Source organism: Furipterus horrens, unplaced genomic scaffold (assembly GCF_987537825.1).
Source record: "Furipterus horrens unplaced genomic scaffold, mFurHor1.1.pri manual_scaffold_2, whole genome shotgun sequence".
Taxonomy (NCBI): Eukaryota; Metazoa; Chordata; class Mammalia; order Chiroptera; family Furipteridae; genus Furipterus; species Furipterus horrens.
In genome coordinates, this window is record NW_028327172.1 from 150,626,336 (window position 1) to 150,641,869 (window position 15,534).

Genomic DNA, 15,534 nt, shown 5'->3' on the forward strand with positions numbered 1-15,534 from the left:
ATAATTTTGTGGGTTTTTCTGTAGCTATGAGAGCTATGATATAAGGAACTTAAGCCGACCTTTATGTAAATATGTACATATTAAATCATATAATGAAAATAGTTTTATTTGGGGATCTAGGACCTTTAAATTTTTTCTACTTTTAATGGGTTTTAGTGGGGTGTTTACATTTTACTCAAGTTTGTGAAAAATGACAGTAAAGGTCAAGCTTTAGGGCCAGGACACAGAATATTGATTTCATTAAAGTCCAGATGCAATAGTTGAGTACAGGGCAGATAGTTCTGCTGCGTTTGCTGCTGGTGGTTCTGGTGATGGGGAAAAATAGAAGAGAGGCACCTCAGAAAGTGTACGGAGATTAATTGGAGAAAATGGAGGAATTTTAGACATGTAGCTTTCTTTGATTTGTGCTTTTGGCTCTGAATTTGTGAGTATTCTTTCTTAATGACTTTTCTCAAATGGCTAAGCAAAATGCACTGCTTTGTCTTCTGATTTAAAAGAAAAATGCTAATTAGCATCTCTGTAGGTGATGCAAAATTCTGTTCTGTGTGGAACACTGGGAGACTTAAAGAGCTTTTTTAAGTTACCACTGTAGAAAATCAGAGGAAACAGATACATATTTTGTGATAGTGTCCTCCCTTTCTGATACCCACCCACAAATTTCTCCATCCTGGCCCTGCAATGGGAAATAGGAGTGAAAAGAAGATGAGGACTTTATTTACTTTATAAAAGGGATACTGGGAGCAGGTGTTATTTCAGAGTCAACTTTGCTATCATGTCCAGAGAAATACTGTCTGGATCCAGTTAATCAACTAATATTTATTAGCATCTACTAAGTGCCAGGCATTATAGGGGAGCTGAAGACAGTGAACAATAAAGAGTTGCTGCCTTTGGGACTTATATAAAACTAATACTGTTGCCTCTGTCCTATTGTGTCTTTATTTTCACTAGGTATACTTTAGGTGAATATGAGTGGGCAATTTGAAAATTTTCAGTGCATTATTTATGCTGATTTGTGTGATTTTCAGTTAGAAATTGTAAAGGCTCAGATTAATTTGTTCTTGTTATCTTTGATTTTAAGGGGTGTCATGAAAGTGGACATAAATCTTCAGAAAGTGGACATTGACCAATGTTCGAGTGATGGCTGGTTTTCAGGAACTCACAAATGTCACCTTAACAATTCAGAGGTAAGAACACAAAAACAAAGCCCCCTGAAGTCAGAAGCCCAGAAAGGTATTACTTATGATGTATTATATTTGTGGGGGTAAGTGAACAAGAAGCATCTTCTTGGAAAAAAATCTCTTATGCAGGTCTGAATGTTGCCAAATGAACTGAAAAAGGAGTAGGAAATTAAATTTGTGCAGAATAACTGTTCATTTGGAGGCTAAGAGAAGGCCGAAACTAAAATTATGTCTGAAGTTGGCATTATTCAAAGGCTCACCCTATTCTTCAAAAGAGGCTGGAAATTAAAATAGCAATGAAGTGAAAAGCCAGTCCTGGAGGGGTCAATCAAATTATGCATATTTTAATAGAACATGATACTTGTTAAAACCTTGATGCTACTCATTCAGACACAGTGCCATCTTTTAGAAAAGAAATAGAGAGAGTTATGTCAGGGAAATATTGAAAACAAGGAGAAAACTGTCTACAGGGACATGTAAAGGAAATGTGTATATTTATGCATGTATTTTGAGTTTTCAGCTTCTATCCATGCCTTATTTCATGGGACTATGGTTGGTTAGGGACAGGCATAGAGATTTTACATCTGGAATAAGGCTCACTTTTCTAGTTTCAGACAGGAAATGTGATGACATCCATATTTCATTTTCAGTAAGCTATTTCTGAGGTCCCAAAATGTTAAGAACAAATGTACAATAAAGTTCCTGATCTTAAATACTTGGGCTGTCCCAACTTCGGGTTTATTAATTTGTGAGGAAAGTTAGCTCGTTTTTTTTTAAATAGAGGGAATATTCCCTTAATTGTAATAATCTACATCTTTTTTAAATTTTGCCCTTTGTGAAAGTTGGTTGTGCACAGTACAGTTTTAAGGTAAGGAATGATAAATCAAAGGAAAATTAACAATAAGCACTTATTTGTTCCAGTATACAAATAAAACAGTACACAGTCATGGACACAGCCCTACGTACATGCACATGTGCCCATTGCATGTTTTCCTGGTGCATCCTTCACATATCCTGCATACTTTCATATCCCCAGCACTAACCAAATAATCTTCTGCCGTTCCCCATATCCCCCCTATACTCTACATATACCTCTGCCTGCCCCCATACTCCCTCCATAATATCCCTCAACCTTTCCACCCCAACCCCTCTAACCCCCACCCCATAGTTCTCCACAACCCTATAATCCATCACATGTTCTCATCATATCCCCATGAGACCCACTTCCTCAATACCCCATGCACATTCCTATACATTCCCACACCGTCTCTCATGTCTCCATAGACCTCTGCATGCCCCTCACTTCCTTCACTTTCTCCAATTGGGATTCAATCATATGAAGAAATATATCTGTCTTGCTAACTTAATTAAGATCCTCTTTTCACATCCTTTCTCTATTCTTACAGTTTTGGACATTTCTGAGTATCCACTTCCCTTTGGATGATTCTAGCATTTCTAAAGATACGAATTTCAGTCACTGATCTGGTGACTATCATTAGCCTGATTATTATCTCCATGCCAATGGTATAGAGCCACTTAGCGTTCTCTTTTAGTCAGAGTGGAATTTTTTCTGCATGAGTGTCATCTGTATGTGCTTATTTCTGTTGAGCTTTGTTTTGGTGGTGTTCCTGAGTAGTTCAATAAGCAGTCTGTTTAGAAACAAAGAAATATTTCTTCAGTTTGTTACAGTTGCTGCTTGCTTCTAATAATCTTGGTGTAGTTTTGTTTCTATATAGCACACCTTTTTATTTGACTAGATGGTCGTATTGGAAAAACCTCTTACTCCTTTTGGAAGATTAATTTGTTTTTATTGCATCAGTATCACTAACTTTCTGGGTGTTGTTTCTTTTTAACGCTTACAGATAAACTAACTTATCTCAAGATAAAATATTATCCTCTATTCTGGTTAACAAAGATTAGGTTGAAATGTGTGACTTTGGGGATTATATATGAGTGTTATATATTTTTTTGATTTCTACAGGAAAAACTGGAAAAACATAACCTACAAGGCAACTCACAGTTTGGTGACTCTCATTTTAAAATGTGATAGAAAGAAGTCCAGTGGTCAAAAAATAATATCAAACAATGAAATGTCTGTGAGATATTCACTTTGGATCCCTCTACCTACTTTGCTTGCCCAGGTACTGGGGCTGGGAGTAGGAGATCTTGGTGCCCTGGGCTAAGCCTATGAGGCCCTTGGTGCATAGTCTGACTTATACAGAGCTGTCATGGAACTCTTCATGCTTTTTTGGGTTTCTTTAAGGTTCTGTAGTTGGTGCTGGTTACTCAGGGCAACTGCAACAGTTTCATACAATATTCCCAGTCTAGTGACCTGCAATAGTCTTTCAATTCCTTCCCTGTACTGATGTGAGTTGGAGACTAGGAACTGGCTTCTTTTGAAGTTCTTACTGCTCTGGAAAAAAGAAAGAAAAATCTCGTTTGGGTAATTTTTCACCTGCACTGGCTCTCCTTTGTTCCTTGTCACAAATCTTCTGTTATGGACCTCAAGAATCACTGTGTAATTTGGTTTATTTTCGGAAGTAGTTGACATGAGTCATATTTGCAGGGTGAATGAATAGCCATATCATTAGAAACAGAAACACTCATTCTGTTCACTGTGGGTTTTATTTTGCCAATGTTTAACATTCTCTTCTTGTAAAGACTAGAGGATGTTACAGATTTCAAAGTTATAATTGAGGCAAACTTTTCACTTAAAATTATTTTCTAGTGTGTTGACTTTCAGCTCCTAAGGTGTCTTAAACCAGAATAGTGAGTCTGTTGTTGGAAGCAAGTGATATGTGACCAATAACAAAAGCCTTAGGAGTATTTTTAAAAGTTATGAAATGGTTTGTGAACAAAACAATTACTCAATGGGTATGGGCCATTACAGAGTCTCTGAGACCACTAAGTATTTTTTTGAAGGACACAGTAAAACAAAATCTGAATGGTCAACCTGAACTGGATTGCAGGATTATTCTGTTTTTATGTATCCGAGTTGTTTCACTGCCACATGGACTTGATCATGTTGTCAGCATCCAACTAAATCTTTACCTATTCTCATATCATTGTTTGCTTCGAGTATATAAATCTTATATTATATAAGATTTATATATATAGTGTATTTAAAATATTATAATAAATTGTAACTTGTTTTGTTTTCTAGGTATTCTTTTGCTTTGTTTCTATTATAAGACAAATACTTTAATCACTGTTCGAAGTGGGAAATATTTGAAACTTTTTGATTATTTTCTATTAGTAAACATGCTTTATTCTTCCACCCATAGTATATGTATGATTTTACCTATAAATTATACATGTACCTTTTGTTATATATTCTGCATATTATAAATCAGAAAACTTAATCAGGTTGAAGATAAAGATGAAATAATATTTTAGTGTACATTATTTTTAATAAAAATAAATGTATCTTTAATGTGGGCAATGTAATTGATCACAATTTTTGAAAAATCTTTAGTGCAAGTGTTTTCATTGGTTATACTTCATCATTTTAATATCTTAGTTTAATCCTTAGTAATGTAGTGATTAAGAGATCTCTAAGTTCAGCTTTTTGTTTTTTTTTCTTATTTTATTTTTTATTTTTTTTTTGTTTTTCAATTACAGTTGTCCCCTTTTCCCCTAATTTCTCTCCCCCACCCAACCCACCCCCTCTCCCGCAGTCATATCCCTCCCCGTTGTCCATGTCCATGAGTCTTTTATACAGGTTCTTTGACTAATCCCTTCCCTTACTTATTCCCCTTCTCTCCCTCTCCCCTCCCCCCTATTGACTGCTATTCTGCTCTTTGTTCTATTTAGTTCCTTTGTTTGTGTTGTTCTTTAGTTTCCTGTATTAGGTGATATCATATGGTATTTTTCTTTCTTTGCCTGGCTTATTTCACTAAGCATAATTCTCTCTAGTTCCATCCATGTTATTGCAAATGGCAGGAGTTCCTTCTTTCTTTCTTTCTTTCTTTCTGCTGCATAGTATTCCATTGTGTAAATGTACCACAGTTTTTTGATCCACTCATCTACAGATGGGCACTTAGGTTGTTTCCAGCACTTAGCTATTGTAAACAGTGCTGCAATGAACATAGGGGTGCATAAGTTCTTTTGAACTGATGTTTCAAGATTCTTCGGGTATAATCCTAGTAGTGGAGTCGCTGGTTCAAAAGGCAGTTCCATTTTTAATCTTTTGAGGTAATTCCATACTGTTCTCCATAGTGGCTGCACCAGTCTGCATTCCCACCAACAGTGCAGTAGGGTTCCCGTTTCTCCACATCCTCGCCAGCACTTGTTGCTTGTTGATTTGTTGATGATGGCCATTCTGACTGGTGTAAAATGGTATCTCATTGTGGTTTTTATTTGCATCTCCCTGATGGCTAATGATGTTGAGCATTTTTTCATGTGTCTATGGACCTTCTGTATGTCCTCTTCGGAGAAGTGTTTGTTCAGGTCCCTTGCCCATTTTTTAATTGGGTTGTTTGTTTTCTTGATGTTTAGTCGTATCAGCTCTTTATATATTTTGGAAATCAGTCCCCTGTCTGTGATGTCATTGGCAAATATGTTTTCCCATATGGTTGGTTTCCTTTTCATCTTGCTGATGTTTTCTTTTGCTGAGCAGAAACTCTTCAGTTTGATGTAATCCCATTTATTTATTTTCTCCTTTATTTCTCTTGCTTTAGGAGATGTATCCGTGAAGAGATTGTTACGTGAGATATCTGATATTTTCTTGCCTATGTTTTCCTCTAGGACTTTTATGGTGTCACGGCTTACATTTAAGTCTTTTATCCATCTTGAGTTTATTCTTGTGTGTGGTGTAAGTTGGTGGTCTAGTTTCATTTTTTTCATTTTTTTGCAGGTCCCTATCCAGTTCTCCCAGCACCATTTGTTAAAAAGGCTCTTCTCACTCCATTTTATGTTCCTTCCTCCTTTATCAAAGATTAGTTGACCATAGAGGCCTGGGTTTATTTCTGGACTCTCTATTCTGTTCCACTGATCTATATGTCTGTTCTTATGCCAGTACCATACTGTTTTGATTACAGTGGCTTTGTAGTAGTGTTTGATATCTGGTGTTGTGATTCCTCCTGCTGCGTTCTTCTGTCTCAAGATTGCTTTTGCTATTCGGGGTCTTTTTTGGTTCCATATGAATTTATGGAGTATTTGTTCTAGGTCTGTGAAATATGTCATTGGTATTTTAATAGGGATTGCATTGAATCTGTAAATTGCTTTGGGTAGTATGGCCATTTTGATGATGTTGATTCTTCCCATCCAAGAACATAGTATTTGCTTCCATTTATTTGTTTCTTCCTTAATTTCTTTCTTCAATGTTATGTAATTTTCAGAATACAGGTCTTTTATCTCTTTGGTTAAGTTTACTCCTAGGTACTTTATTTTTCTTGTTGCTATAGTAAATGGTATTTTCTTTTTTGTCTCTGTCTCTGCTATTTTATTGTTGGTGTACAGAAATGCCTTAGATTTCTGTATATTTATTTTGTACCCCGCGATTTTGCCAAATTCACTGATTATATCGAGTAGTCTTTTAGTGGAGTTTATAGGATTTTCTAGGTATACTATCATGTCATCTGCATATAATGAAAGTTTTACTTCCTCTTTCCCAATTTGGATGCCTTTTATTTCTTTTTCTTGTCTGATTGCTGTGGCTAGGACTTCCAACACTATGTTGAAAAGGAGTGGAGAGAGTGGACAACCTTGTCTAGTTCCTGAGTTCAGGGGGAATGCTTTCAGTTTTTGTCCATTGAGTATGATGTTGGCCTCAGGCTTCTCATATATAGCCTTAATTATGTTAAGATATGCTCCCTTTATTCCCATTTTGTTGAGTGTTTTCATCATAAATGGGTGTTGTACTTTATCAAATGCTTTTTCTGCATCTATTGAAATGATCATGTGATTTTTGTCTTTCATTCTGTTTAGGTGATGTATTATATTTATTGATTTGCGAATATTAAACCATCCTTGCATCCCTGGAATGAAGCCCACTTGATCATGATGTATGATCTTTTTGATGTATTGCTGGATCCTGTTTGCCAATATTTTATTGAGGATTTTAGCATCGATGTTCATCAGTGATATTGGCCTGTAGTTTTCTTTCTTTGTTGTGTCTTGACCTGGTTTGGGGATTAGGATAATACTGGCTTCATAGAAAGAGTTTGGGATTTCCCCCTCTTCTTGGATTTTTTGGAACAGTTTGAGGAGGATAGGAGTTAATTCTTCCCTGAATGTTTTGTAGAATTCGCCTGTGAAGCCATCCGGTCCAGGGCTTTTGTGTGCCGGGAGATTTTGGATTACTGTTTCAATTTCCTTCTTTGTTATTGGTTTGTTGAGACTTTCCACTTCTTCTTGATTCAGTTTTGGAAGGTTGTATGTTTCTAGAAATTTGTCCATCTCTTCTAGATTGTCAAATTTCTTGTCATACAGTTGTCTGAAGTAATTTCTAACTATCATTTGTATTTCTGAGGTATCAGTCGTGATTTCTCCTCTTTCATTTCTGATTTTGTTTATTTGTGTCTTCTCTCTTTTTTTCTTGATTAGACTGGCTAGAGGCTTGTCGATTTTGTTGATTTTTTCAAAGAATCAGCTCCTAGTTTTGTTGATCTTTTGGATTGTTTGTTTAGTCTCTATGTCATTTAGTTCTGCTCTGATCTTGATGATTTCATTCCTTCTTCTTGCCCTAGGCTTTGTTTGTTGTTGATGTTCTAGTTCTTGTAGCATTGTGGTTAGGTTTTTTATTTGAGATTCTTCTAGCCTTTTCAGATATGCCTGTATTGCTATAAACTTCCCTCTCAGGACTGCTTTTGCTGTGTCCCACAGGTTTTGGGTTGTTGTGTGCTCATTATCATTAGTTTCTAGAAATTTCTTGATTTCTTCTTTGATGTCATTGTTAACCCATTCATTATTTAATAGCATGTTATTCAATCTCCATGAGTTTGGGTGTCTTTGATTTTTTTTTCTGAGGTTGATTTCTAGTTTCAAGGCATTGTGATCTGAAAAGATGCTTGATATGATTTCAATTTTCTTGAATTTGTTGAGGCTTCAGTTTATTTTTATTCTTAGTTTTCACATCTGTCATAGTTGAAAATATCCCTCACAAAGATATGTCATTTCAAATTGAATAAATAAATTGTTACCTGCATTTGCTAAACCATAATGCTCATTTTTTATTTCCATCTACCAGTTTTGCAAAGGCTTTTGCAGAAATACAGCTGGCAATTTTCCATCTTACCTGATGTCAATTGGCCCATGCAAACTAATTGAAAAACTGAGCATTTTAATATTTTAAAGGAATAGCTTAAAAATTCCCTCAGACTTCTATGAGGAATATTTTCAAACAGATTAGGACATTTTATTTCCAAGTTTAAACTATATGGCTATGTGAGTATTTATAGTTTTTGGCAACAAAAACCACATAGCACTGAAAACATTTCCAAATATCCATTTTCAAAATGTTCACTTCAAAAGGCTTACTCACGGATTATTTAAATGCCACTTTTACTTTGAAAGAACAGCTTGATATTTTTTGAAAATACCTGCTGCATAGACACTGCTGACAACCACTTGTCATCACAGGGCAGGTCAGCAAATTGGGAATATTTCTTTTTTTTTGTAAAGAATAATGAATGCAGAACTAATCTTTGAGTTCGGAAACAAGTAATTCACTTTGAGATAATCAGAAAATCTTTATGTGGAAAAGATTTTCCAGGTCACACATCATCTCATTATGAAGAATTGTAAATATTTTGCCATCCTAAATAGTATACTCTATAAATTCGCTCAGATGGTCAAATATAAATGGTAATAATTTGAAATTTAAAAGAAAATGAGGGACCCATGTAACTGCTATCAGTATTTCTGTCTTGAAGCTCCCAGTTTTCCTTCAGGATACCTCAAGTGTCTTATTAACAATATGGTCATATGACATGTGCACTGATTGAGGGTATTATTATCAATCCAAGTCTTAAGTATTCGTGAAGCTAATTTACTTATTTTTTTATTAAAAATTTCATTGTAACTAGAAGTTCTAGTATTTTTCTCCCCACTGCCAATTAACTTCCTGTGTCCTTTGCTTTGGAGACCACTTTATGAGATTATCAGATTTTCTGTTCTATCTGGAGTCACTAGAATGGTTAGGTCATCAGCTCAGCCAACGGTTTTATATACTCGCTCTAAAATAGTTATCCAATATCTCTTTTCTTTTTTATTGAATATATTAGATGAAAATCTACCTGTAACTTCTTACTACCTCATTAGGTGTAAGTTAATGAATCTCTAAAGATATATTTTTAAAAGGTTAAAAATGTAAGGATATAATTTAGAACACAAGAAAAGAAATTTAATGCAAAAGTCTAAATAAAGAAAGGAGTTAATCATCCTCTTTTGAAAGCCCTCTTATATACAGAATATAGCTAACTCTTTGGCTGCTTCAAGGTGTAGAGCATTTTTCTGGAGTTACTGAGTGTAATTACTTAGAAACAGCTGTATATTATTTCTCATCTGAAGGCTGCAATCTCGCTATTGGTTTTATCTCTAGAAAGGTTCTGCTTTACAAATGTTATTGTCCACCTGTCTCTAGAACTGTGCTGTCCAATGTGGTAGCCACTATCCACATATGGCTAATGAACTGTAAATCAATTAAAATTAATCAAAGTTAAGAACTTAGGTCCTTGGCCTCACTAACCCAGTTTCAAATGTGTGATAGCCACATGTAACTAGAGGCTACCATACTGGACAATATCATGGACAGTTATACTTGGGAATATGATCTAGTTTATAGTGAAGTCACACCACACAGATTATTGAAAACTTTTAAATCCCCGAATTTCCTCATGTAGTTGAATCAATAGCACTGCCTTTAAAAGCACTAAGGGATGTTGGAGGACAAACTTGAAATGAATTTTGGCATATGCAAACACTGTTATGATCTACCATATTAACTCAGTTGAAAATATAAATGATGAAAAGCTTGCAAACTATGTTTAATACCATTATTTACACAGAAAACTGTAAATATCTTCCAGTAAATGGAGTAAATACTAGTAATCTTTCAGATATTTAAATTCTCATTGTTTTTATAGTAAAACTTTTCTTTTCTCTCATTACCAATACAAAATGTGATTGATGTAAAATCACACTCACCTACCAGAAGGCAGGGCAGTGATGAGGTATGCACTGATGTCTAGCACAGTACCTGATGCATTGCTTGAATTAATGGAAGCAGCACACTATTTTGTTCCATGACCTTCCTATTACATACAGCCATTGCTTTTGATTTCTCAGTGGAGTTGACCAAAATGAAGTTGAGTTTTTTTTTCATAGTAGCCATTCAGACATTTGAAGACTGCTATTGGTCAGTTTCTAAGTCTACTTTCTTCTAGGCTAGACATCTTCTGATCAGTCAAGTATCCTTGCTTTACTAGACTTAGCCAAAAGAGGTCCTTCCACTGCTGTATGGATCCTATTTGTTTTTGAAGTAGTGAAGCCCTAACTTGTTTGATTTTGTTACATAGTCCTTCTTTCTAAAATTAATAGAAACTGAGTATATTTTTCAAATTTTCACTGGGATCCTGGGAGTTATTTGAACTAGATTTTCTGCAGTTGTTCCAAAACTAAGGTTAGGTATCATTATTTCAAAATAACTGTACTGAGGTGACTATAAGTCAGTAAAGGGGAAGGTAGCTATCCTGTTCAGAGAAAGATGTTTCCAGCAAGTTAGCCAACAGTTCACCAGTGGCTATCGCCACCTTGTGGTTGGGAAAGAGAGGAAGAGGGAGGAGAGAGAAGGAGAGGGAAAGAGAAGCAGGGTATCTCTGGCGGGCAAGTCTAAAATCAATACTAGAATACAATACTTTTTTTCTTATGCCCAGTGAAAGCTGGTTTGTATATTGGGTTCTGGTTACCTCCTAGACCACTATTTCTGCACTGTCTTAGGCTACCTAGTTTTGACTTTACTTTACTAATCTCTAATTAGGTATACTAGACTTCTCTGTTTTCTTTTCCATGAGATACCTTTCCTAATAGATTAAAATTCATTTCTTTTTATTTATTCAACGTATATTTATTAGCACCTGTGTGTGTGTTTGTAGCTCCATATACATTTTTGGAATATCTGTTCTAGTTCTGTGAAATACACCATTGGTATCTTGATAGGAATTGCATTAAATCTATAAATAACTTTGGGTAGTATGGGCATTTTAATGATGTTAATTCTTCCCATCCATAAACATGGTATAAGCTTCCACTTATTTTTATCTTCTTCAATTTCTTTCTTCAGTGTTTTATAATTTTCTGCATTCAGATCTTTTACATCCTTGCTTAAATTTATTCCTAAGTATTTTATATTTTGAAGCAATTGTGAATGGGACTGATTTACTAGTTTTCCTTTCTGATAGTTCATTATTGGCATATAAAATGCAACTGATTTCCAATATTTATAAAGAACTTATACAACTCAAAACCAAACAACCAAATGATCCAATTAAAAAAACAGGCAAAGAACCTGAATAGACACTTTTCCAAAGATGACATACAAATGGCTAATAGACATATGAAAGGATACTCTGTGTCACTGATCACCAGAGAAATGCAAATTAAAACCACAATGAGATATCACCTCATTCCTGTCAAAATGGCTATCATCAATAAATCAATAAACAGTGAGTGTTGGCGAGGGTGTGTAGTAAAGGGAACTCTCCTGCACTGTTGGTGGGAATGAAGACTGGTGCAGCCACTGTGGAAAGCAGTATGGAATTACCTCAAAAAATAAAAAATGGAACTGCTTAAAAACCCAGCAATTCCACTTCTGGGAATATATCCAAAGAAACTAGAAACATTGATTTAAAAGAATAAGTGCACCTCTATGTTCATAGCAGTGTTATTTACAATAGCCAAGATTTGGAAGCAGCCCAAGTGTTCATCAGTAGATGAGTGGATACTAGGTACTAGGTACTAGGGAAAAATGATATTATATGAGAAAGTCTTTTTATAAATTTATTTAGTAGATAGAGAATTGATAAGAAGCAGCCAACTTGCTTTTTCTTAAAAGTGAGTCCTTTTAATTTTAAGAAATGAAATTCATAACTGTGGGAATTATGTGCAGAGTGATTTGAGTAAGCTAGCTCACTATTTGTATAAGGTGACTAGATTATAAAGGAGAGGGCATATGCTGTCTCAAAGAAAAGCCTATCTTTTAATTGTTTGCGGCACCTCTATCTAGAATTTTATGGAGTTGTTGAAGAAGAGGAGAGTAGAGGGAATCAATCTGAAGAAGCTTGAAAGTGTGTTTGAGAATGTGGCAGATGCATTGCTATATTCAGACTCCTTTTTCCAGTGAGGGTTGCTAATGCAAACAAACAGACCCCCCCCCCCCAATCAAAGGTTACAGTAGGAAGTAGATGAATCCACAGTAGAGAGTGTGGATGAATTTCACTTCTTTCAACTCAAAAGATTTTATCTGAATCTTATAAATAAAGTTTCTTATTCATATTAATACTTACAATGGCTGCAAGTATTTAGTAGTGCTAACTTTGGGCCAAGAATTGTTTTATGTGCTTTTTTTAATGTGTTTTCCATGTATTAATATAATCTTTATAGTCTGCATTTTACTGATGAGAAAGCTAGACCCAGATGGCTAAACAACTTGCCTACAATCATACAATTAGTAATTGGTAGAGCTGGAATTAAAATTCAGATTTGTCTAATTCCAGAGCACATTTTTTTTATTCTACTATCTTATACTTGTTCTTTTCTAGGAAATATATAACTGAATAAAGCTCTTTAGAATTAGAAGTGAAAATGTACAGGAGTTTTAGATTATAGTCTATGTTTAACTTTGGGAATTGGGTAGCAGAGATTATAGAATATTGCCCTATATCAGCTGTCCTTTAAGACATGGTCCTTAAGCATTATATTAAGTAATTTCTGGGAAAATCTGCATCTCTCTCAGTGAAAAGAAGAATTCAACTTTCTGTAGGCTGTACATTTGTGTTTAAATTTAAGGGTATACAGAGGAAGTGATTGCATAGATATTAACTTGCAGTGAAGGTTGTAGTAGTTTGTTATAGAATTTTATTTAGAGCCTTGTGCTGATCAGAATGTTCATCATTCTTTGATTAATAATATAGGAGAAAAGTAATTGATAATAACAAATTCATTGAAAGTTAAAAAATCACAGGCTAAAATGATATTGCTGAGTTGGAGAAATGGATATAACTATCAAGATGGAACATAACAGGAACAATGGTAAGATCCTGAATATGAATTAAAAAACCTGTCTTTTTAAATATAGCAAGAATGATATGTTTTAGTTGTAGCACCTGTGAACAGTATTTGGGAGAATAGCTGAGTCAACAGCATGATATGGTTGCAAAACAATAGTAAAAGCCAACTTAGTCTTAGGTTGTTCTTTAAATTTTGGGAGGTTCACATGTCACTATTCTAAGTTTAGCAGAAAATACCTAAAATAGTATGAGAAGGAATATAGAAATTGAATATGGAATATGTTCTTTATACTTATATTCTATGTTAAATATAGAATATATAGTCAATATACTGAGTTGAATTTCAATATAAAAATTGAATCCCATTCAGAAGAGAGAAAACAGTATTACTAAGAACTTCGAAACTTTGTTTTTTGAAGAATCAAAGAAGTCAAGAAGGTCTTCCAGGGAAGAGAAGACCCATGGATGATCTAACAACTGTTTTTAAATATTAAAATAGCTACAAGGTGGATACTTATATTTTTTCTGAAAGGACCCAGGGTCTGGACTGTGATTTATCGGTAAACCATCAAGAGCAATAAGGGGATCTGTTTAGCTCAATGTAAGTGGAATTTTTTTTTCTTAGTATTCATTTCCTTTATTTAATTACTTAAAAAAAGGGTTTACTTATTTAGTTATTTATATTGTATTTTTTTCATTATCATTTACTCCCCCATACCCTCTTCCACCCCCCCATAGTCACCACACTGTTGTCCATGTTCATGAATTCTTTCTTTTTTTTTTCTTTTTTGTTTCATCCTTCCACTTTCCCAACCATACCCAAAGCTGTCAGCCTGCTCTCTGTCTATGAGTCTGTCTCTCTTTGCTTGTTAATTCAGTTTGTTCATTAGATACCACATATGAGTAAAATCATATGGTACTTGTCTCTTTTAGACTGGATAATTTCACTTAGCATAATGTTCTCCAGGCTCATCCATGCTGTCACAAAGAGTAAAATTTCCTCCTTTTATATGGCCAAGTACTATTCCATTGTGTAAATGTCCCATAGTTTTTTTATCCACTCATCTAATGATGGACACTTGGGCCACTTCCAAATCTTGCCTATTGTAAATAATGCTGGAATGAACATAGGAGTGCTTATATTTTTTTGAATTAGTGTTTTGGGTGTCTTTGGATAAGTTTCCAGAAGTGGTATTCCTGGGTTACAAGGCAGTCCCATTTTTAATTTTTTGAGGTATCTCCATATTGCTTTTCACAGTGGCTGCACCAGTGTGTATTTTCACCAACAGTGCACAAGTGTTCCCCTTAGTCCACATTCTCCCAGCACTTGTTTGTTGATTTATTGATGATGGTCATTCTGACAGGTGTGAGGTGATATCTCATTGTGGTTTTAATTTGCATGGATCTTTTAAACAATAAGAATTGTTCAAAAATTGAGAATGTATATTTTAAAACAGAAAATTATAAATTTAAATGTCAGATTTGTTCAATCACACATTACCAGGTGATGATGCTATATGCTTCAGTATTTTCAATAATGAAAAGTACCATTTGAACCCTGACTTGTGTGGCTCTGTTGGTTGGGCATCGTCCTGCAAAGCAAAAGTTTGCCGTTTTGATTCCCAGTCAGGGCATGTGGCTGGGTTATGGATTTGGTCGCTGGTCGGGGCACAGAGAAGAGGCAACTAATTAGTGTTTCTCTCTCATATCAATGTTTCTCTCATATCAATGTTTCTCTTCCCCTCTCTTTCTCCATCCCTTCCCCTCTCTGAATAAACAAACAAATAAACAAATAATTTTTAAAAGGAAAAGAATGTTCCTACGTGACAGAATTTTGCAGGGCTCATCAAAACTTAATGCAACATTGGCTATAATCATCTGCAACCCTAAGCTTTTATAGTTCTAGTATACTGTAAAGGGAGCCACTAAAAAGTGTGTGCATCCAAAAGCAATGCTCATTGTCCTTGCGTTGGCAATACATTGAATTCTCATACTACATATGGGTATGCCTGCCAAACCTGAGCTTTTCTGATATTTTTTCTGTGTTAGTGATAAAGCAAATTATGACTTTTTATTGCCACCTTTATTCAAGCTAGCTCCTGGGATTTAATTTTGATTTACTCTTTAAG

The 15,534-nt window shown here is 34.9% G+C and overlaps 1 protein-coding gene across 1 annotated transcript in view; it reads left to right on the forward strand.

Annotated features, from left to right (window-relative positions):
- GPR158 (G protein-coupled receptor 158) overlaps positions 1-15,534 on the forward strand; it is a 366,690-nt gene that overhangs the window by 33,617 nt on the left and 317,539 nt on the right. Inside the window, exon 2 of the mRNA XM_090268046.1 lies at positions 1,079-1,184. Coding sequence (XP_090124172.1) covers positions 1,079-1,184 — 106 coding nt within the window. The remainder of the gene's footprint in view (positions 1-1,078; positions 1,185-15,534) is intronic.